Genomic DNA, 21432 nt, shown 5'->3' on the forward strand with positions numbered 1-21432 from the left:
TAGGTTGGAAGGCTTGGTAGGCGGCGTTTGGCGCTTCAATGCATCCCAATCGCGTAGGATTTGGCGGTTCTTCGATTGGCTTGATAGAGCGAACGTAGCACGAAGCTTTATGATGGCTTCACGTGGGGATAGGCCGTTGACGATTTGCCTTCCCTCAGGCGTAAGTGATGAGCGAATGCCTTGCTTTAGCAATTCGATTGCGCGCATATAGCGAAGGTAGTCTGATTTCGACGACTCATACTCGCTTAGCAGAATCTTGTAGATTGATAGCTGATCAGGTGTAAGATCAATCAGGCGCGTAGGTTGTTCGTCTGAAGTGAACGTATTCGATGGTCGTTTAACCACATCAGATATCTGTGGCTTTATCGGCTCCTGCGGAGGTGTAGCAGGCTGTTCGTCAGGATTGGTGTATTTCCACACACCATTCGATAGTGCATAGTCTTGCACAGCAGTATACCAAGGGATCCAGTGCGCGTGGCACTTCAAAGGGTAGTTAAGCCAGGTGGCTTGAATATTGGTCGAATCCATCACTTATAAAGCGAAAGTGATAGACAGGTGAGACGAAAGTAAGAGATAGATAAGGCGAAAGTAGTCGAAAGATCAGAGAAGAGTGAATCCGAAAGCTTTAGCAACAGGCTGCAGCGATCGGGCTCATAACTGTCGGATTTACGGGGTCAGCATAAATCCTTCGGCGTGCACAAGCAAGCGAGTGTGCACGATTGGTCAAATCAGTATACGATTCTTCGCCAATCGTATACTGATTTGACCAATCGTGCACACTCGCTTGCTTGTGCACGCCGAAGGATTTATGCTGACCCCGTAAATCCGACATGATCTATGCGCAGACCGCCTAGAGACCACCCTGGCGGTGAGTATGGGAGTACGGCAGAAGGACAGGCAGATTTCAGAGAGTCTTGATTTCTTTGAGCGGGCAGTGAGGTATTGGACGAATGAGCGTTGTTTGACCTGTTTTATTAGATGGAATGGTGAGCTATAGCCCTATACCCTTTACCCTATATCCCTATATCCCTATACCCGATAACCCTATAAACCTATATGATTATATATACTTACTTATCTATCTTATAGATTCTGTTGGGGTAGATAGGCAGCAGGCCTCAGCCCACTCCCTTACTACCTGTACGGCTCATCGGGCTAATAGGATAAGGGAAATGGCGAATAAGCTACGGGTTCGGCTAGACCCAGCAGATAATACCTGCTGCTTTACCTGCTTCCTGCCTACTAGGCTATGCAAGGGTGGATTGCTTACTGAGGGGTCTGGTTGCTTTTCATCTGATCTGCTGACGATCTTTTGGAGCCTATGTAGGATGACTTGGATGGATAATGGTGATGACTCTGATGAGATGGATATTCCCTTTCTAGATACTGATTTGGTGCCGAGGGGTTGGTTACCAAAGGATTTCGCGGATGCTAGGTGGGAGTTAGATACTGAAATAGTCCTGGCGGCCTGGGTGTTTTATAATTTTGCTAGGGGCTATTGGGCAAAGCTGTAAGGATATACTCTATAAGTCAGGATAGAGGCCTGTCAATCAGGTAGGAGAAATGGAGCCAAGTCAATAGTGTAGAAAGGTCAAGAACTGTTTCTTGAGGATCGCAAAACTTCTTCAACATGGGTCAATTTATATACAGTCTCATCACTCAAACAGGAAGGAGATGTATCCTTGGTAGGGAAATGGGAGCGGGGTGAAACACGAGGCTTGTGTAACCTCTGTCAAGGGTGTTCCCTGCAGGAGTTCGTACACGTACTGAAGCCGAAGCCCCAGCGAACCTCCACAGAAAGCCTGACGGCTTATCAGGTCCGGGAAGCCTGATGCACCAACACATGGGGAAGGCCTGCCGGCTTATCAGGCCCGGGAAGCCTGAGGCACCAACAGTTGGGAATAACCTCATGCCAGGATATATCATAACAATTATCCTCCCTCCAAGGATCGCTTGCCCTCAAGCGAGGTAAACAGACGCGTAAACAATCATAAGGAGTAGCAGTCAAATAAGGAAGGAGCGTGTAGGCTGAAAAGGGAAGGTCAACACTGGGGGGTTGCCTGGTGGAGGGGCAAACAAAGGAGACGCGTTTCTTTGTTGACATCGCCAACATCACCCTCTCCTTTTCTTCTTCCTTCTTCATCCTCTTCCATCTCCTTTCCTACACCCTCATCAAGACGCACCCTTTCACCATCGTTTCACCATCTATTCGCTACCGAAAACCTCACGATGCCTCCTGGAACCCGCACTACTGCTCGTCCTCTCCTGGATAACCCTGTTTTCATGATAATCCTCTGGTGTATGCACTGTCTGCGTACGACGATCGCTGAGTGGGACGTGACCCTGGGCCTGCCTTTCGCTGTGGAGTGTGTTCGCGATGCCAAGGCTTCGGTTTCGTGCAAGCAGTGTTCCGGCCGTGCTTCGACATGTATTCCTGTGGGTTTCGCCAAGTTCTTTGGAGACAAAAGCTAATGACTCTGTAGGCCGCGACTGCGATGCTGGGAGATTGCCAGGACCTGAATCTCGTGTTCGCGTGGGCTCGGCGAGTGTTCTGGACGGTTGACCCGGCCGATCCGGAACAGTTTGTGGAGTGGCCATATCCCTCGGAAGTCCGTCGAAAGGTTGCCGAATTCATGAAGGAACTGGCGCATTGCTTCGACGTTTCGGAACAGGCTCACCGTAAGGAGCATCGGTTGACCGGGAACAAGGCACATGTCAAGGTATGTTCATAGATCGTGGGTTTCGGTATGTTCTAACCACAATTTCGACAGCAAAACCATGCCGACTACAACGCGTTCCTCGTGGCCCGCCGCTCTGAACTTCCCTCCGTTCCTGCTCCCAGTCCTCTCGATACCAAGGAGGAGAAGGCCGCGCGGTTCTCCAAGCGACTCCTTCGCTTACTTCCCGGGGACGAGGGATACATCACTTGGACTCTGGGAAAACGGGCCTTTTTCGACGGTGTTTCGCAGGTGGTTCGCGAGGCCCAGGATGACCGGGATTCGGACAATGATAGTAATGTTTCTATTGGCGGAGATGAGTTGGAGGAGCGGACCATGATCGATTTTCCTCTGCCCCTGGAGGAAATTTAGGGGTTGTCTTTTCCCTTCCCTTTGCTTGGTGGAGCTGGGTACTTTCGTTGTGGTTTCGGTGGCTGTTCGTCACTTTTCCGGCGGGGATCTTTTGTGCAGATCTCCTTGCTGATGATCTAGTTGGAGGTTGCCCTTAAGGCTTCCTCTGTCTGCGTGTTTTGCCGGCTTTCGCCAGGGATTCGGTGTGTTTTCGTTGCTTCTTCTTAGCAACTAGGGAATTCTTCACTCCTTTTCGTTTCGAGTAAGATTGTATTGCTTCCGTAGCGTTTTCCATATCTTCGTAGTGGACCCATTGGTTATATTCCGAGGGCCAGCCTTTCCATTTGACGAGGAAGTGGGTTTCTCCTTCGATCAGCTTCTCGTCAAGCACTTCTTCTACTTCGTACTCATCCTCCTCCTCGAGTTCGGGCATCGGTAAGGGTTCGTCATCCTTTCCGTGGAGATTCCGCCATGGCTCGAGCAAGGATACGTGGAAGACGTTGTGGATTCGGTCGTACTGCTGAGGTAAGCTTAGGCGGTAAGCTTGTTCTCCAATAGTCTGTAAGATTCGGAAGGGCCCAATAAAGCGGGGGGCTAGTTTCCTGCTTCCTTTCAACCTCAGGTTCCTTGTTGACAATCCGACAAGATCTCCCTTCTTGAATTGCATAGGAATATGATCCTTATTGTAGTGTTTCGTCATGGTTTCGCTTGCCTTTCGCCAGTGTTCCTGCAGCTTTTGACGGAGCGCTTCGAGTTTCTTAATTCGTGCGGATGCCGCTGGGACCTCTCCGTGAGAAGTTTCGCCCTCGAAACGTTGACGGAAATCTGGTGAGTAGCCCATCAGTGCTTGGAATGGAGAGACACCAGTTGTTGCGTTCGTTGCGTTATTACATGCAAACTCAGCGGATCTAAGGAGGTTCGGCCATATCACTTGGTTGTCGGCTACGAAACATCGAAGGTAGTGTTCGAGCGTTTGGTTTATGCGCTCTGTTTGACCATCGGTTTGGGGGTGAAACGCTGTTGAAAGCCTCAGGCGTACTCGGGTAAGGTAGCACAGATTTGACCAGAACTTGCTAGTGAACAGGGACCCCCGGTCTGAAACAATGCCTTCAGGTGGTCCAAAGCGCAGCTCAACATGATTGTGGAAGATCTCAGCAAGTTCTGCCGCGGTAATCGTCGTGGAAACGGCGAGGAATAGTGACCATTTCGTGAACCTATCAACAATAACCAGGATCGCATCGACTGGCTTCCCTTCGTGGGTTGTTGGCGGTAAGCCCGTCACAAAGTCCATTGAAATTTCTGAGAAAGGCCTTGAAGGAATCGGGAGCGGCTGCAGCTTCCCATACGGCTTGTGTCTCCTTGCCGTGACACCCTGGCAGGTCTGACAAGCCCGGACGTATTCGGCGACGTCTATGTGGATATTCGGCCAATGATATTTCCTTTTTATCAGCTCAAGGGTTCTCGTATGACCAAAGTGGCCAGCAAGGGGGTCATCATGATGTATGCTTATCAGTGTGTTTCTCAAGTTACTCCCCGCGGGGATATAAATGCGTTCTTTGAACCGCACAAGACCCTCGGGTCCAATACTCCAGCCCTTAAACCCCGGAGTCGACGACTGTACGGCGGTCTTTCGGCGCTGAGTCTCTGGGTCTTCGCCTTGAAGTTGCCCAACAAGCTCCTTAAGGTCTGTACCTGCCTCGGCAAGGTATGCCTGCTCGGAGGCACAAGCTGGCTTCACTCGTGCGTCAGGGAGACGGCGCGCACGCCCGAGCTCCCCCCAATCGATTGCACCAATCGATTCATCCCTATCTTCGTTCTCTTCGAAGTGTGGGATATTCGAGGTGAGCGCACTCACAGTCAGCGACTGGACCATAACAGAACGGTGATCAGTCGTCTGCGATTCGCTAGCCATTCGGCGGCTTAACGGCGAAATCAGGTCAACCTCATGATCACTCGGGAGCCAACGCCGAGAGGGTCCATCCGCGGGATTATTCTTCCCAGCGCGATGTTTTATCACAAAATCAAATGGTGTAAGGGCCAAGCACCACCGCGCTTGCCTACCATTAAGCTTTGGTTGCTTCATGAAAGCTTGGAGGTTCGAATGGTCTGAGAACACTTCAATTGGGTGTACACTCCCCTCGAGGTAGTGCCGCCAATGTTTGAACGAATATACGATAGCAAATAGCTCCTGATCCGGTGTTCCATAGAGGGTCTCCGCCCCACTGAACTTCCGCGACCAGAACGCTACTGGATGCCATATCCCGCTCTCGTCAGGCTGAGAGAGGATCCCTGCCATAGCGCCATCGGACGCATCGGTCTCCAACCGAATAGGCTTTGATGGATCAAAGTGTCGAAGAAGAGGCGCAGACTGAAAGGCGGCGATTAGGCGGCGAAACGCTACCTTTTCGCCAAGAGTCAGGTTAACCTGACCTGGCTTTCGCCCATTTTTACTGCCTTTCAGTAGGGCCGTGAGAGGCAGTGCAATATGAGAGTAATTCTTGATGAACCTGCGGTAGAAATTACAAAATCCTAGGAACACCTGGATGTCCCTGTATGTTTTGGGAATCTCCCACGAAGCGATGTCGCTAACCCGGCGAGGGTCCATCGAAACGCCCGTAGGGGATATAACGAAACCTAGGAATTCAACCTGGTCTTGGTAGAATGCGCACTTACTAGGCTTAGCGTACAGGCCCGCTTTCTGTAGCCGTTCAAGCACCTGATGAAGGTGGCTTGTGTGTGAATCCCGGTCTGCCGAAAAGATCAGGATATCGTCAAGATAAGCTACCGCAAAGGTATCGAGAATATCGTGAAGCGCAACATGGATGTAGTTCTGGAAGGTTGCAGGCGCGTTTGTAAGGCCGAAGGGCATGACTGTGTATTCATAGTGCCCGTAACGAGTGCGGAAGGCTGTTTTCCATTCGTCGCCTTCCTTAATGCGAATTCGGTAGTAGGCGTCTTGGATATCGATCTTGCTGAAGACCTTTGAACCGGCGAGTCGGTCTAAGATCTCCGAAATGAGGGGTAAAGGGTAGCGATTCTTCACCGAAACCTTGTTGAGTCCTCGGTAGTCGACACAGAGGCGGAGGCCTCCGTCGGTTTTTGGTACGAATAAAATAGGGGCTCCGGCTGGACTTTTGGATTCGCGGATTCGGCCGTTCTTAAGATTCTCGTCGATGTATTTGCGTAGTTCAGCGAGCTCCTTTTGCGACAGAGGGTAGATAGGCCCATACGGGACCTTCGCTCCGGGTACGAGGTCAATGGCGTGGTCGTATTCATTCGATGAAGGTAGGGTGTTCGAGTTTTGGGATGAGAAGGACTCGTTAAACTTTGATAGTTCGGGGGGTAATCGGTAGGGTTCCGGTGCGGTTTCGTCGGCATCGCGGTCGATTGGAAGCCACACTTCTTCAGGCAGTTTGACCACGGCGAAGACGTGCGCGTGGTTTCGGGCTTTCTTGGCAAAGCGTGTGGGTGGAAGAATTTCGATAGATGACGTTCCAAACCACCAGAGGCCGCTTCGTCCCGCGATATGGATATCTAGGTCGTGAATCGTAGTCATAGAGAGGAGTATAGGGCTTCCTTCTAGCCGGGGGTCTCGGTCGATTGCTACACATGGGCGAGTGAATCGACGGGTTGTACCCCTGGAATCGGTAGCCTTTAGGGGGACGTTCCACACTCCGTAGGTAGGGGTTGCTCGTTTGTTGATAGCGTCGATAAGGGGTGCAGTGAGTTTCGCTTGGTTAAGCTTATACTTTTTGGCAAATTCGAAGCTTATAAGGTCGACCTCAGCACAACTGTCAAGGTCGGCATAGGTTTCGAGATTGTTTCGGGCGGTGACGGTGACTGGGACATGGAACCGAGTTCGGGTTCCCACTGTAGGGAGAGACAGATCCGTGGGATTTAATCTGTCTCGCTGTCGTTTCCCTGTAGGGCAGATTGTATAGCGGCAGTGGGTTTATCCTTTGGCGGATCGGGGCATTTGTTGGAGTAATGCTTTTCGCTCCCGCAGTTAAAGCATCGGTTGCGTTTCCCGTTGTCTCCGATAGGGTTTAGGCGGTCTTTCGTAGGCGTATTCTTATCGGTCCAGGGCTTTCGGGATTTTTTGTTGTCTTGGGTTCTCTTAGTTGAATTCCTCTTTCGTGAGGGTTCATCTGTGGTCTCTGTATGCTTTCGCTTTCGATTCGTTTCCAATCGCTGTAAGTCCCAGAAGTGGTACGCGATATCAATCATCTCCTCGCGGGTCTCCGGGAGTTTTATGATATGGCGGCGGATGTCGTTCTGGAGGTCGTACAGAAGTTTCGCGAAGAAGGAAAGGGCTCTCTCTTTCTCGGCTACCCTTAGGAAGTGGCGTTCTAGGGTATCTAGACGGGCGTGGAACTCTCGTGGGTCCTCATCTTTCAGCTGGCGGGCCCTTTCGAGCTGGCCCATCACTTCAGACTGGAGACTGGCTGCGTTCTTAATAAGGGTTAGGGTCCAGTCCTTAAAGTAGGGCCAGTCTTCTTTGAGGTTTCGGTCGGTAATCGGTGCCTTTTCGTCAATGTGTCGGTACCATCTCTGCCGACAGGTTGTATCCATATAGCTCAATGCTCCAAGGATTTGGGTCCGACCGTCGTGATAGCGCCTTAGATCTCCTTCGAATTGCTGTTGGAGGTCTAGGAGCCATTCTTGTCGTTGTTGTAGTGAAGAGTTAAGAGTGAACGTAGGAATATTTTTAAGCTTGATGTCCTGACCCTTTCCTGATGATTCGTAGGGGTCCTGGTATGGGTTCGACAGAGTTTCGTCTGGGTTTCGTCCCATAAGCTGTGATCTGAGCGTTTCGGCTTGTTCTTGTAAATCTTTGAGCCTCTGCAGCTTTTCTATGGTAGCTTGAGTAGCTGCGAGGTTGGCATCAAGATCGGTCGGGGTTAAACCCTGGTCGGTCGCAATTGGGATTTCTTCCGCGATGCGGGGAGGGTTCGGTGCCCCTTCGGTAGAGGGAGTAGAACGGGTCCTTGGTGCCATTTCTCCTAGGTGATCGAAGAAGAAGAAACAGAAATTGTAAGGATATACTCTATAAGTCAGGATAGAGGCCTGTCAATCAGGTAGGAGAAATGGAGCCAAGTCAATAGTGTAGAAAGGTCAAGAACTGTTTCTTGAGGATCGCAAAACTTCTTCAACATGGGTCAATTTATATACAGTCTCATCACTCAAACAGGAAGGAGATGTATCCTTGGTAGGGAAATGGGAGCGGGGTGAAACACGAGGCTTGTGTAACCTCTGTCAAGGGTGTTCCCTGCAGGAGTTCGTACACGTACTGAAGCCGAAGCCCCAGCGAACCTCCACAGAAAGCCTGACGGCTTATCAGGTCCGGGAAGCCTGATGCACCAACACATGGGGAAGGCCTGCCGGCTTATCAGGCCCGGGAAGCCTGAGGCACCAACAGTTGGGAATAACCTCATGCCAGGATATATCATAACAAAAGCATAGATACTAGGGTATATAGCTAGATAGTGCTATTATAGCTAATGTTAGCTATAGCCTAGCCTATAGTAGGCTAAGTAGGGTGTGCCCCTTAGTAGGTAGTAGGCTAGGCCCTTAGTAGATTACTTAGTATAGTATAAGGTCCCTGCTTAGTAGATAGGAGGCTAGCAATCTAGTAAGGTGCCCGCGCTACTAGACTGCCCCCGGTAGGAGGGTGCCCCCCGCTACAAAACTGCTGCCGGTGGCAGGGTGCCCCCGCTGCTAGACTGCTCCCGCTGCTAGACTGCCCCCGCTGCTAGACTGCCCCCGCTGCTAGACTGCTCCCGGTGGCAGGGTGCCCCCGCTGCTACACTACCCTTAGTGGCAGGGTGCCTCCTCTAGTAAGGATAAAATACTAAATCCTTCGATTACTCCGGAACTACTAGGCCTACTAGGCTACTAATAGTATTAATATAATGCCCGAAGCGAGGGCTATCTAGCTATAATAATCTTGATTAGTCAGCAGTCAAAAAGTTTCCAAGCCTGTTCAACCTCATTTTCACCAAGGCCCGGGGGCAGTCACGTGACGGGGATAGCCTCACAACCTAGAAGGGCCCTCAACCTACCTAGGATTTCTTCCCCGGATAGAGTCACATAGCTAGATAGCTAGATATCGCGAAGTAGGCTGGCTAGCAACTGGCGAATAGAGACCACTAAGGCCTGATTGCTAAGGCCACGAATCTAGGCTTAGTAACCCTAGCAATCTGGCTGGCCGAATCGGGCATAGCCTACCCGCCGCCCTGGCCTTGGCATCCCCCACCAAAAAAATCCCAGCCAAAAGGCCGCCCTTAGGGTAAGGCCCTTTGACGTGATAATCGTGGAATATTATTTGACATTTAGATTGGACTAATTATTCAATTAAAAGATTCCAAAAATCCGATCAAAAAATATCAAGATTTCGGGTACTAAGGGGGGGGGGTATCGTATAACCCCAATACCCCCCTCGCCCCACTTTCTTAACTATGAGTACCCCCCCGGTATTGGGCCGGAATACCTTTAGGGAATTTTGGGCTTTGGAAGGACCCGCAGTCGGTAATTGAAAGGAGGGGGTACCATAAATACTATTTGATTCCACTTGGATACTCGGAATTTTGAGTAACTTGCCAAAATGAGGATGATTGTAGCTCGATTTCAATTCTTGCTCCACAATTTTAAGAGTTTAGACGGCTCCAGTGGTTTATAAAGTGACATGGAGGGTTTTGTTGATGAGGTTGCGGAGATACAAACATGTTGTCTGCGGGCGTCAAAAGCGGCCGTTTCTCACCGTGTCATGCATATTAGTAGTAAGAGTAAGGCCCTTAGCGATAGAGACACTAGTAGGTAATAGAGCGAGTATACTTCTTTAATATCTCTTAGGTAAAGAGAGTAGAAGGAGAATCAGATAATTAAGAAGAAGATTAAGCACGCTATTAATAACGAACTTACTAGTGCTCCTTTATACCTTTTATCGTACAATAAATATAATAGTATAAGGGGGTACACTAGTATTAGATACTATCTCGGAAAACAGGAAGAATATCAAAAGGTAGCGGCTAATAGGGGATTAGATTAAAATCAAAGATAGATAGTAACTAGGGCTAGAGTGTAGGGAGATATTCGTAAATCTGAATAGCTGTACGAGGGGAATAGGAATAAGGAGATAAACCCTAAGCCTAATAACCGGCTGGAGCGTCAGATGCCGCCACAGCATATTACCAGCCAATCAAAATCCCTACTGTGACCGCTATCATTACCTCGTGCTTCAAAAAGGCTGAACAGCGAAGGAAGGCCAAATCGTAAACCACGGTACAATAGGCTTCGCTGCGGCCTGCTCTAGCTTAGCCACAATTAGTACAGTATTATTACTACGTACGTACGAAACACGAAACAAAGGCTTATAAATACTAACACCAAACTGTCTTACACCTTTCCTTCACCCACCGTACACAAAAGTCGTCTCAACACTTGATCAGATCATCACATTTTTATATTCCATATCGCTACATGATTCAATTGGTCCATTGAGTGGCGAATCTACCCTGTCCTTTGCGTCTACTACTATAGCCTCTCGTCTCCACGGCCCAACCTCACTGTCTACAGCCCGGCCGTTATACCGTGATCTTAATCACTACCTTGCCCTTGGCATGCCTCGTCTCCACCTTGTCAAACGCCTTTTAGAAGTCCTCAAACTCTACGGCGCTGTCGATCTATAGCTTACCTATACCCGCGTCGACTACCTTTGCGATCTCGGCGAGGTCGCTACCGCGCGGCTAGACAAGGAACCAGGTCGCCTTAGCGAGTTTCTTGGACGCCACGGACGCAGGCCTAACGCGGTCGGGCGTGTCGGAGACGCTAAGCAGCACACCGCCCTCCCTAACGGCAGTCCAGCACCCGGCGAGAGAGTCGCCGCTGACGCAGTCGAGCGCTATATCACACTACGTCGAGGACGGGTCCTAGGCAGCCTAATCGGCGACCGACTGCTTAGTGTAGTCGATAATATCTGTAGCGCCGGCCTTGTGCACGTCGTTAACCTTGGAGGGCCTAGACATAGCGACGATAGCGCCTGCGCCTGCTGCGGCGGCGAGCTGCACGGCCTAGCTGCCGACGCTGCCGCTCGCCGCTGTGATAAGTACCCTTACCTTACCGTTGGCTTCACGAACCTTAGCGTCGCCGCCTTAAGTAACGATAGCCCGTGGGTTGAGCAGGCTGTGCTCAAAGAGCCCCTAATAGGCGGTTAGGGAGCTTAGCGGCGTAGCGGCAGCCTCGACCCAGCTCTGCGACCTAGGCTTAAGGGCGAGGCTGCTCTTGTTAATAAGCGTATAGTCGCTGAGGCAGCTACAGCGGTCGGCATAGTTGCGGAAGTAGACCTTATCGCCGGGCTTAAAGGGGGACCTAATAGGGGCCGTGACGACGACGCTAGCGCCCTTAGTGCCGGGGACGCGCTCGCGGTCGGTAGTGAAGGCCTCCGGGAAGTAGCGCTCTTAAGTAAGCCAGCTGAGGCAGGGCGACGTAGCCTTAATCTGCACAAGCTGCTCTTCGGTGTCGCCTTCCTTAGGCATAGGGAGGGCCGTCTCGGTGAGGATAAGGGTGTCGATCTTAGGGTCCGGCTGGAGAACTGCCCTAACATTTTGGGACAGGTTGGTAGCTATAGTTACTTTAGTGTGGCCTTTTTGAGGGTGTTAGTGATGTCTCGCCGTTTGTTGTTCCGCCCGCCTCTACTGGTTGAGGTAGTCGATATACTCGTCTGCGTGAGGATTGTTCCACTGATCCGGTCAACCCTCCCTTTCTATAGGAAAACAAGAAAAGCTCCAGGTCGGCTATCGGAGGTTACCATCAAGCCGACGGTCCCGTTTTCGTCGTGTTTGGTAATAAAGACTGTGGCCGAACTGACAGCCATTACGGAGTATACGAGGCAAAGTCGGCGTTGTCGGAGGTCTGGACGCCGAGCTATACGGTAGTGACTACTCCGTACGGTCATACAGTTAACGTAATTCCCGGTCACCCTGGCCACCTAACCCCACTAGAAAATTTCAAAATAGATTATCTCAACTAACACCCATTAATTTAACTAGATAATACGATTTTTACATGAAGTAATCCTATGGCCAATTCGGCCACATCCACTGCAGGTAGGCGGAGTCCTCCTGACCGGTTGAATCGGCTGATTAGGCAGATCGACCTCCTCATGCGATACTACCTCATGAGCTTCTACTGGCTGAATTAGCTGCTGAGCTAGCTGTAGACCCTCTTCGATTGATAGGCCCCCTTCGTGTGTAATCCGTCTAGTCGATCGAGTGCGCTTTTGGCGTTTCTTTTCATTAGCTGCGCGTAGATCAGCGTTCTCCTTCACTAATAAAGCAGTGTTGTGTAATGCTTTATAGTGGCCCTTAAGAATCTGATCAACCACTAATTTCAACGGGCTTAGCGAGCTTTTTGACCGCTGATCTATTAGATCTTTCATCATTTTAGCCTGCTTTTCTAGCTGCTTCACTGTTCGGGGCGTTTTTGGTGTGAATTGGCTAGATCTGCTGCTTGGTCGGCTTGATTGTGGTGAAGGCGTTCGGAGAGAAATGTTCAGCTTAGAAAGCACTCTATCAGCATCAACTAGCAGTAATCGCACTCGTTTGGTGTAATGTGGGGGGAATACGAATTGTGCGGGAATCAGAATTGCCGAAATCGAAATTCTACCGGTTTAAAGAAATCAAACCTGCTGAATAAAAAATTTGGCAAGGTGATCCCTATTTCCCGCCGTAGATATCTTTATATTCGACAAAACTGAGCGTAGACAGCTCCTGGAACCAACTGAATGATATTGAAGGCCATATGTTCACTCGAGGACCACTCGTATGAGCTCCAGGGAGCCTTGTCGGTTCCAGGAATACAGTACGAATCCGTAGAACCAAATGGATGATTTTCTGGTGGGCAAGACCCGTCGGGATATTTCGGAGCTATGTGGACGGACAAAGGTTCGCATTCTTTAATGGCGGGAGGCGGCAACACCACTCTCTGAGATAAGGCTGAGAGATCGTTTCGAGTCTTCAAGACAGAGTCAAGGTGGAAACCGGCATCTGGCGCCTGGTTGGCATCACAGTGCTCTCACCTATCCTGTTTCTACGAGTGGGTCGTTAGTAATTTTCACCCTTGCAAGGTTGCCTCTTTCACTAACCTTGAGATGATCTAACATCGTAAGACACTTCCTCCGTGCCAGATGGCACCTGGCGCATCAATCATGAGCGAGAGCCGTTATTTAATAATACAGGTTTCTCCAAGCAGTCAAGTATTCATTCACTGAATATACGAAAAGGACAAGCAGGACATAAGAGTGGTATCTATTAGAAACACGCTGATTTGACGGTCTATATGGCTCTGGAGGCCGACTTACGCTCTCATCATTATTTGCTTCCAGGATCAAGTGGGAAGTTACGGTAAAAGGCTTCTCTTGAATCTGCGAGTCAAAGTCAAAGTCTCCTGGGAGCCTCTAGTTTGCCTCTGCAGATCCATAGAATGGGGTGCTAGCCTAAACCAAAAAGCTCGGATAATGCATCTGGAGCCAAACAAGCAATATAAAAGCGACCAATCCTTCCACGAAGACGCTTTGCGTTTATTTATTCGAATCTTGACTTTTGAACTTGATACGAATTCATGACGCAAACTTTCAGATGTGACACTTCGAATAGGCTGTTTCAGCTTCGTCCAGAGATTCTTCTATACCTTTCGGAATCCTTAAAGGAATTCTGATCCTGTTAGCACTCTCGTCGATCCTGGAATGGCCCATGGCTACCTCCAGGAGCAATACAGTTCCCAAGAGAGGCTGTTCATGTTCTCGGAGACACATTTTACATTCCTAGGAAGCTAACAAATCGTTTAGAAATAACTTTGCCCATTCCGGGACAGAAAGCTTTCAAGGGAAATGGACAACCTTTAGCCATGCCAGTCTTTCCATTGAAGCGATCTTATTATAACTCGATTTTGTATACATTCTTCCTCTACGGCAACCCGTTCCAAGACGCCTCAACTATATCGCTCACCACCATGATCTCCAGGCAGTGCAGCAGTGTCACGCCTGCTCCACTTGATTCGGCTTGCATCCGGCCCCATTTGGGAAACCATAGGCGAAGCGGACCGTGCTTTTTAGCTAGGACAGATACAGAGAGACAGGGCTAAGCATCTTAAATTTGGATATAGCAGAGACCAACCTCCGCCGCAGGAAGCCTGGTGTGGACTCGCAAGATAAAGATAATTTCGAGGAGAACCGTGAGCCACCCCCTAAGGTTAAACCACTCATCAACATGTTCCCGAGTGTCTCCGCCGCCTTGCTTACTCGCGTTTTTGAGAAGTCGAAGGCGACTAAATTCATACGCTTTAAAGGGAAATCTGTCACCGAGCTAGAGCAGGAGGATAGGGTCTAGTCAGCCCTATCGCCAAGACATTAGCCAATATGGAGTAGATTAATATTGACTACCAATACCACAGGCTCTCTCATCCCTAGACAGTGCAAGCTGAATGCAGAGAAAAGACAGCACGACCTCGTAGAGGCCCATCTTCCTGCAACGTATGCCTTGGGCTGCTGGCTAGTGGGTCTTGGTCGTCGGCCTGGGAATTGCAAAAGCCGCGGACTAAATTGATCAATCGCGGGCTTCTGCTATGGATGCCAGGGTCGTCGACGTCCATGGCCACCGCCCGCAGTTCCAAGGAATCTTCATGGACACGATTCGTCGGCGCCCTCACCAGTTGGACTCGTTCTCCTGAGCTTGGGCTCACATAGGACTGCAAGATCAACAGATCCTCCTCCGCATGGTAGGCGGTCCCGAGAGTTCGCCTCGGCGTTGCACAAAGACGTTCTGGGGGTGCGCCACCACCGAGTAGCGGTCGCTGAGCAGTTTCGGCACGCTGATCAGGTTCATCCCGATGAGTGGCGCGAAATACACGTTCTTAACACCAGGAGGTGGTTGGACTTCCCCCGGAGTGTGAGCTTCACCGTACCAATCCCTTCGGCTTCCACAGGTCGCCCGCCGTGTCCAACATCACATCTCACGGTGGGGCATTACCGAGGCGCGTATGCGTGACGGGGCAATAAAGGGGATACCTCCAGAGCTAAAACGATAATCTATAAGCTCACCTCGGTGAAGGGTCAATGACTCAGCGGTACTGGTCCGGTTCGTCCTGAATCCAAATTGTCTTACCAAGCCACAATTATATTTACCAAAGTAATACTTGTTATAGTCGAATATCCGTCCAGTGCTCTTGCAATATCTTCTGAGAATGTTGCACGTGCAATACTTAGAATGCCTGCTGTGGTACCAGGGACGGACCCCAGATGTGGAGGAGCAGTTTTGATCAACCTCGGTGCGGCGGGTGAGGAACCCCGACATGGATGTAACCAAGTAGTTGTATGCTAGGAAGACGCCGGGACATCGGCCCTTAATACAGCCCTGGAACAAGGGAGACGCCTCGAGAAATAGTAGACTCCCGGAATTCCCCTTTATCTGTTCAGCTACAGAGTAAGCCTGGGAAGAGAGCCATAGCATTGGCTGCCACGGGCGCACGCACGGACGGCCAAAGATAGGGCGTCATGAATACTACATCAACCGTGGTGGATACCGTCAAATAATTGGGCGAGTCGGATAATGGTGAGAAAACGAAGGAGGGCCTCTTCCGGAAGCCCGAGAGCAGGTGCGTTAGCAGAAGTGCATAATTATTGTATGCTGCACCTGGAATACATTATCCTCCCTATATAGCTGGATATAAGTCGCAGATTCCATTTTATCTCATTTGCATTTGCTCCTAGTTTTGAGGCTTTGCCTCCTGAGGCACCCAACATCACAATTGCGGTTAGTTTAACTAGGGGGCCTGAGCCCGTGACTCACAAATTTTCTAGGAACATCAACAGGAGAAAGGAATATGATTCAAGTTAAGGTACCTGAAGGAAGAAACGAAATCTTGATACTTCACCGCGATTACACGCTCTCCGCAACATGCGGCTCCCCGTCGAGATCCAGGTTCAAATCATCGAGGCTGCGGTTCAAACCATACCGATCGCAGACTTGGTCCAAGCACGACTCGTCAACAGTTTGTCGGCCTTCCACCTCTTTATTGAGCAGAATGGTATTGAAGAACAATATTAGGCTTTTTCGCGGAGGAAATAATGACCTGCCTTATGCGAAGCCCCCGCCTAGAAAGCGACGGCTTTGGCTTCCGAGAAGACGACGATTCACCCTTTGTTTATGATATTGGCCGAAATAAGTCTCACGAGACATGGTGGTATAAATTTCCCCGCCGCTACAAATGTCAATACCTTCACCACAAGGTGAAGCGAGATCTGCACAGCCGGTGCGCATTTTCCGCGTTTGTCCATAAGCTCCTTGAGCTGCCGCATGAGCCACGTACGCCCAAAGAGGAACACGAATTGGTCGATAAGTTGATTGATGCATGGATATGCGGCAAATTCTATCGAATTCGTGATCTCGTCGATCCTAATCGCTGTGAGAAGTATTTCCAGGACCATCAAATGTCGAGCCTCACCCGCCCAAGATATGGACCCTGGGAGCCCTTCGAAATAACAATGTCTGCTGCACTTGCGACCAGCGCAATTAGGAGAGGCGACTACGTTGAGCTAAAAGCCCTCCTTAGCCATCATAAAGACCTTGACACCTACCGTTATACACCTGGCGGGGTCTTGGGTCGCGCAAGTGGCCGTTTTGGTGGTATCTGTCCACTAGACCTCGCAGCTAAACGGGCTTCAGCCGATATTGCCAAAGTCCTAACCACGAACCAGTGTCACTCGGAATATATCACCAGTAAATACGGCTACACAGACCGCATGTTAACGGTGGCTACAAAAGCCGGGAACCGAGAGGCCTTGAAGGTCTGGATTGACCACCTGAAGAGCACTGGGGGCAGCCTTTACGAAAATCTTCATTCGGCTGTCAGAGGAGCTATCCTGATTCAAAGGTGGGATATGGTGGATTTCCTTGAAATGGAGTGCGGGGTTATTTTCACCGAGACCAAGATTGAGGCGCAGGTTGAATCTCTCGCACTAGCCATTCTCTCCAGAAGAGTGGATACGGTACGAGAGATTCTTGACCAGGGTGGCTTCGACATCAACACAAAAACAGAGCAGCGCCCCTATGGGGTAATGTTTACAGCACTGTTGGAGAAACCGACGAGTTTGCCAATTATGAATCTCCTTCTGGATCATGGGGCCAATCCCAATGAATCCCACCTAAAAACGAAACTACTTCCATTACATATTGCGGTGAAGAAAGGAGATGTTGGGTTGGCGAGAGTGCTGGTGGAGCATGGCGCCGACATCCGAGCTGCGTCTCTTGTTCCTGTGAAGAAAGGCAAGCTGCATCTGTTGCTTTCGGCCGCCCAGCAAAGGTCTACTCCTCTGATCCAATTCCTGCTTATGCAGGGCATGGAGAACTCCTTTACGTCGCAAGGGAAACGGTGGGAGGTGAAGGAAAGTGCATTGCCAAGAGGCGCCAATGAGAGGGTCGGCTACGAGTTCGGATCGTACGTGGCTGTCATACACTTATAACGTCACAATGATTCAAAGTGTGCTGTGTTACTTGAGTAGTAAATACGTATATTATGGCAATATTGCCACTAAAATATGTAATAATTGAAGAGAAATGCAAGCTTGATGGATGGATAAACGCCATTCAACGCCAGACACCCAATATGATGGTTCACAACCAAGGAAAAGAATTGATGAGCCCAGCACACTGATGGTCCAACACCCAACGATTTTGAACCCTAATCCTATGCGGGACTCGGGGAGTTGAAAGACAAGATATATCCGTGCCCTAAAGGTATTCCGGCCCACCCCGCGTAAATCCGACAGTAGCCTTATCTCTTAGAGGTCTGTCGAAAGGTTACTGTCGGATTTACGCCGTGTGCATAAACCCTGAGGCGTGTGCTTGTAGGCGCACACAGGTCGATCGAATACCACGATTATGGAAGAGTGACGAAAGTGCAATAGAGGTGGATCGGCAGCGAACAGGTTGAACAGTGGAAGGGCAATACAGTTTAATCAGAATTGCCTTGAGCTCTATTCGTGAGTGAAAATGGTGTCAAACTTATTCAATTTAACTAGGGAAACAGGCAGTATTTATAACTTTGGGTACATAGCAGAATGTCAAGGAAAAAGACTAATAAAACTCTCAGAGTAACATGGGGGATACGAGAGTGTTAGGAAACTCGTTGTTCTTTCCATTTGATAAGATAGTTGATATCTTATCATCGTATCGTGTAGTGGTGGATATCCGATTGGTCCGATGTGTATTGCTTATCTACACGCTTAGTGCGGGGTATCGCACATCCACATGTTGACAGAACCTAAGGTTAAAAGGAAGTAGGAAACTAGCTCTCTACTTTATTAGGCCCTTTTAAGTCTTATAGACTATTAAAGAATAATCTTACTACCTAAGCTTACCTTAATAGTATAATGGAATCTATAACGTCTTTTACGTATTCGCCAGTAGGACAATATTTGTCTATGATCATAAATAGCGATAATCAATTTTCGCGTTGAATTTCAGCTATATACAATGACTAGAACGATTTAAAGATCTCGCTTACCGTCTTAAAGACCGTCTTCGCTCGGTTTGCCGACTCTCCGGCGGGACCTGTTATCCAACTTACGAGGCTATACTAATTTTCTCTTCTATAATTTCTAGTCGACCGAGTATATCAGCCAAATCGTTACGGACCACCTCATTAACATTTTCTTAGCTTTACATAGTCTCTTTCACATTCCTGTATTATTTATTAGCCTATAAGTCCCATCAGATTAGACGATACACCTAGATGTAGCGTACTTTATTCTTATATCTAGCCTTAGCAAAAATAAGGGATTTAGCTTCAAGGTTTAGAGAGAGTAGAGATAGTACTCACTCTGCAATACATTTTAGGGCTATCATATTAGGATCTTTTAGCAAGTCCGTCCCTAGTTCAAGATTATCCGCTATTTGAGCAACAGGGGGCAATTCAGGACCAATTTAGTTTTCGTATATATAACCCACACTATCGCTTTATACGCTAGATCCAGCAGTCATCGACAGTATCAAATACTAATTGTTATGATATACCCTGGTATGAGGTTATTCCCAAGTGTTGGTGCCTTAGGCTTCCCGGACCTAATAAGCCGGCAGGCTTTCTGTGGAGGTTCGCTAGGGCTTCGTCATCAGTACGTGTACGAACTCCTGCAGGGAACACCCTTGACAGAGGTTACATAAGACCCCGCTCCTATTCTTCTACCAAGGATACATCTCCTCCCTGTTTAAGCGATAAGACTGTATATAAATTGACCCATGCTGAAGAGGTTTTACGATCCTCAAGAAACAGTCTTTGACCTTTCTGAACAATTGACTTGGTCCTTTTCTCCTACCTGATTGACAGGCCTCTATCCTGACTTATAGGGTATATCTTTACAGTGCTAGTGTATCGAGGAGGAGGGTTATTAGTCCGTTCTTCCCTGTAATCGCTGCGTACGTCTTGATAAGATTTATTTTCGCTCCGACAATTCTGATTGTTATAGCGAGTGTGTTCGTGCCGGCAATTCTAAGTATACTATGTCGAAACTATCCTTTTCTGACGCTAAATAGCGCCGTTTGATAAAAGCCCGTTAAACTCTTCGCGAAGAGGAGGAGGCGGCCTTAACTAAACTCCTTCGCCTTAAGAAGCAGTCCTGTCTATGAGGGAGTCGGGTAGGTAACTTTATTACTCGTAATTATAAGGAGATTGCTAAGTTAGAGGAATTAGAGTATCGATAAGGGGACATACTCAGGTACTAACAAATACTTCAGTACGAGCTAGTTGCAGCTCTAGCTGTGGCGGACTGCAGGTGTAGCTATGCTCCGGAGTATAGCACTCCCCTAGATTTCGAATTACCCGAGACAACGGCGACGTGTGCGTGAACCTAGCAAATTCCTTTCGAGATATTGCCGTACAAGTCGACGTATGTATTATTATCAGACGCTGACGATCCCCGAAGGTCTCGCCGGAGTCACTTCTTGTCGGGCATAATTTAGCAAGTGGATCAGACAAGAGACTAATGACTCACGTAAATAGCTGGCTCGTACGTTCTGGACTGATTAGTGATTTGGCTATTATCTATGGCTGGCTGGTGGGTGTGGAATATCTGTGACACTAACTTGGAGCGGTTGTATCTGAATGGACCGGGCTGGTCTTAATATTGGTGTTTCAGCACAGTCTTTGATTGTATTGTGCTGACAAAAAACTCACCTGCATAGGAAGCCTGAATTTTCTTCTCTTCGTCAAAGGGCTAGTGCAAATTGACATGGTTATATCGACTCAATGAGCCTGATGAATATGTGCGAATGTACGGACGGTTTGAGCCTAGTCTGGACTGAGGGTCTGGCTAGTCGGCACGAATATAAGTGGATTGGAGTGAGCCGCCGAGGGCCTAGCAAAAGCTGGACAGCTTTATGGCTTGGGCGTATACTGTTTGTGTAAGTAAGTGAAAGACTCGGATGGAATGGAAGGTGAAGAACTGATTATGAATTGACTGCTGCAGAGTATTTAACAGCTTCTTGGTGCGAGGAAATCTATCGAATGCGACAAAGCAGAGGTTTGTTTCGATAGAGAACCAGGGGAGAACGCTGTATTTATAGGCTTTCTGCTTGCCTTGTTGCCGCGTGCTTTATATTGCAACGCCGTGGACTTGTCTATACGTCGCTAATCTAAACAGCCTTATGCATAGTCGCCGATAACAACTTCTACTAGCTTCGAAGTGGGATAGTCTAGATGACCGTGGTCCTTTCGATCCAACTGAGGTCCCGCGCTATCTGACAGCTAATAGAAATGGTCCTCCTAAACATTATTCGTTAAGCAAGCGAAGGTAATCTCGATTAACTCTACTTCAGATACGGTGGTGGGGTGCTGTGCTCCGCAACGGAGGACGAGGCCAACAATAACATTACGTAGTACGTGAAGACTAAGTTCCTTACAAATAAAAATACCGCCTATCTTTGGCAACAGGGTCTAGCCAAACCATGATGTCGGATTATCAAAAGATGCGTAGCGCAGAGCGAAGCTAGTTTCTAAGTGGTTTACGGAGAGGATTCTGTATGTGAGATCTGCGCCTTCTTACACGCGTGTCCTCAGAGATACTCGATTAAACAGTAATCCGAACTGTGAAAAGCTCGAACTTCGTTCAATGAATTTATAACAAAATATTCCTGATATGCTGCAGGTTGCCTCTCCTGAAAACTGCCAGTTGCCGACAATAATATTTGCTAAACTACCTTGGACGGATTAGCGATTGGTGTATGGAAGAGCAGATTTATGATTTGAGAACTTCTGGGTGAAAATATTATACCCTTTCCTTGTGACCCACTTGCAATAATGTTACGAGTGAACTGTG

General features: G+C 48.9%; 2 protein-coding genes across 2 annotated transcripts; both read left to right on the plus strand.

The window, feature by feature from the left end:
* Positions 1 to 10687: 10687 nt before the first annotated feature.
* N7473_011222 (uncharacterized protein) lies at positions 10688 to 11769 on the plus strand (the record flags this gene model as incomplete). Its single annotated transcript, XM_057157161.1, has 4 exons — positions 10688 to 10705; positions 10757 to 11276; positions 11367 to 11644; positions 11704 to 11769. The coding sequence occupies 4 exons, from the start codon at positions 10688 to 10690 to the stop codon at positions 11767 to 11769; spliced, it is 882 nt and encodes a 293-aa protein (XP_057003011.1).
* A 4249-nt stretch (positions 11770 to 16018) lies between these two features.
* On the plus strand, positions 16019 to 17583 carry N7473_011223 (ankyrin repeat domain-containing protein; the record flags this gene model as incomplete). The annotated part of the gene is made up of 2 exons (XM_057157162.1): positions 16019 to 16112; positions 16169 to 17583. 2 exons carry the CDS (start codon positions 16019 to 16021, stop codon positions 17581 to 17583), a joined length of 1509 nt encoding a protein of 502 aa, XP_057003012.1.
* Positions 17584 to 21432: the final 3849 nt, after the last annotated feature.

This window comes from Penicillium subrubescens (genome assembly GCF_028828155.1).
Source record: "Penicillium subrubescens strain IBT 31985 chromosome Unknown utg000010l_segment0_segment0, whole genome shotgun sequence".
Taxonomy (NCBI): Eukaryota; Fungi; Ascomycota; class Eurotiomycetes; order Eurotiales; family Aspergillaceae; genus Penicillium; species Penicillium subrubescens.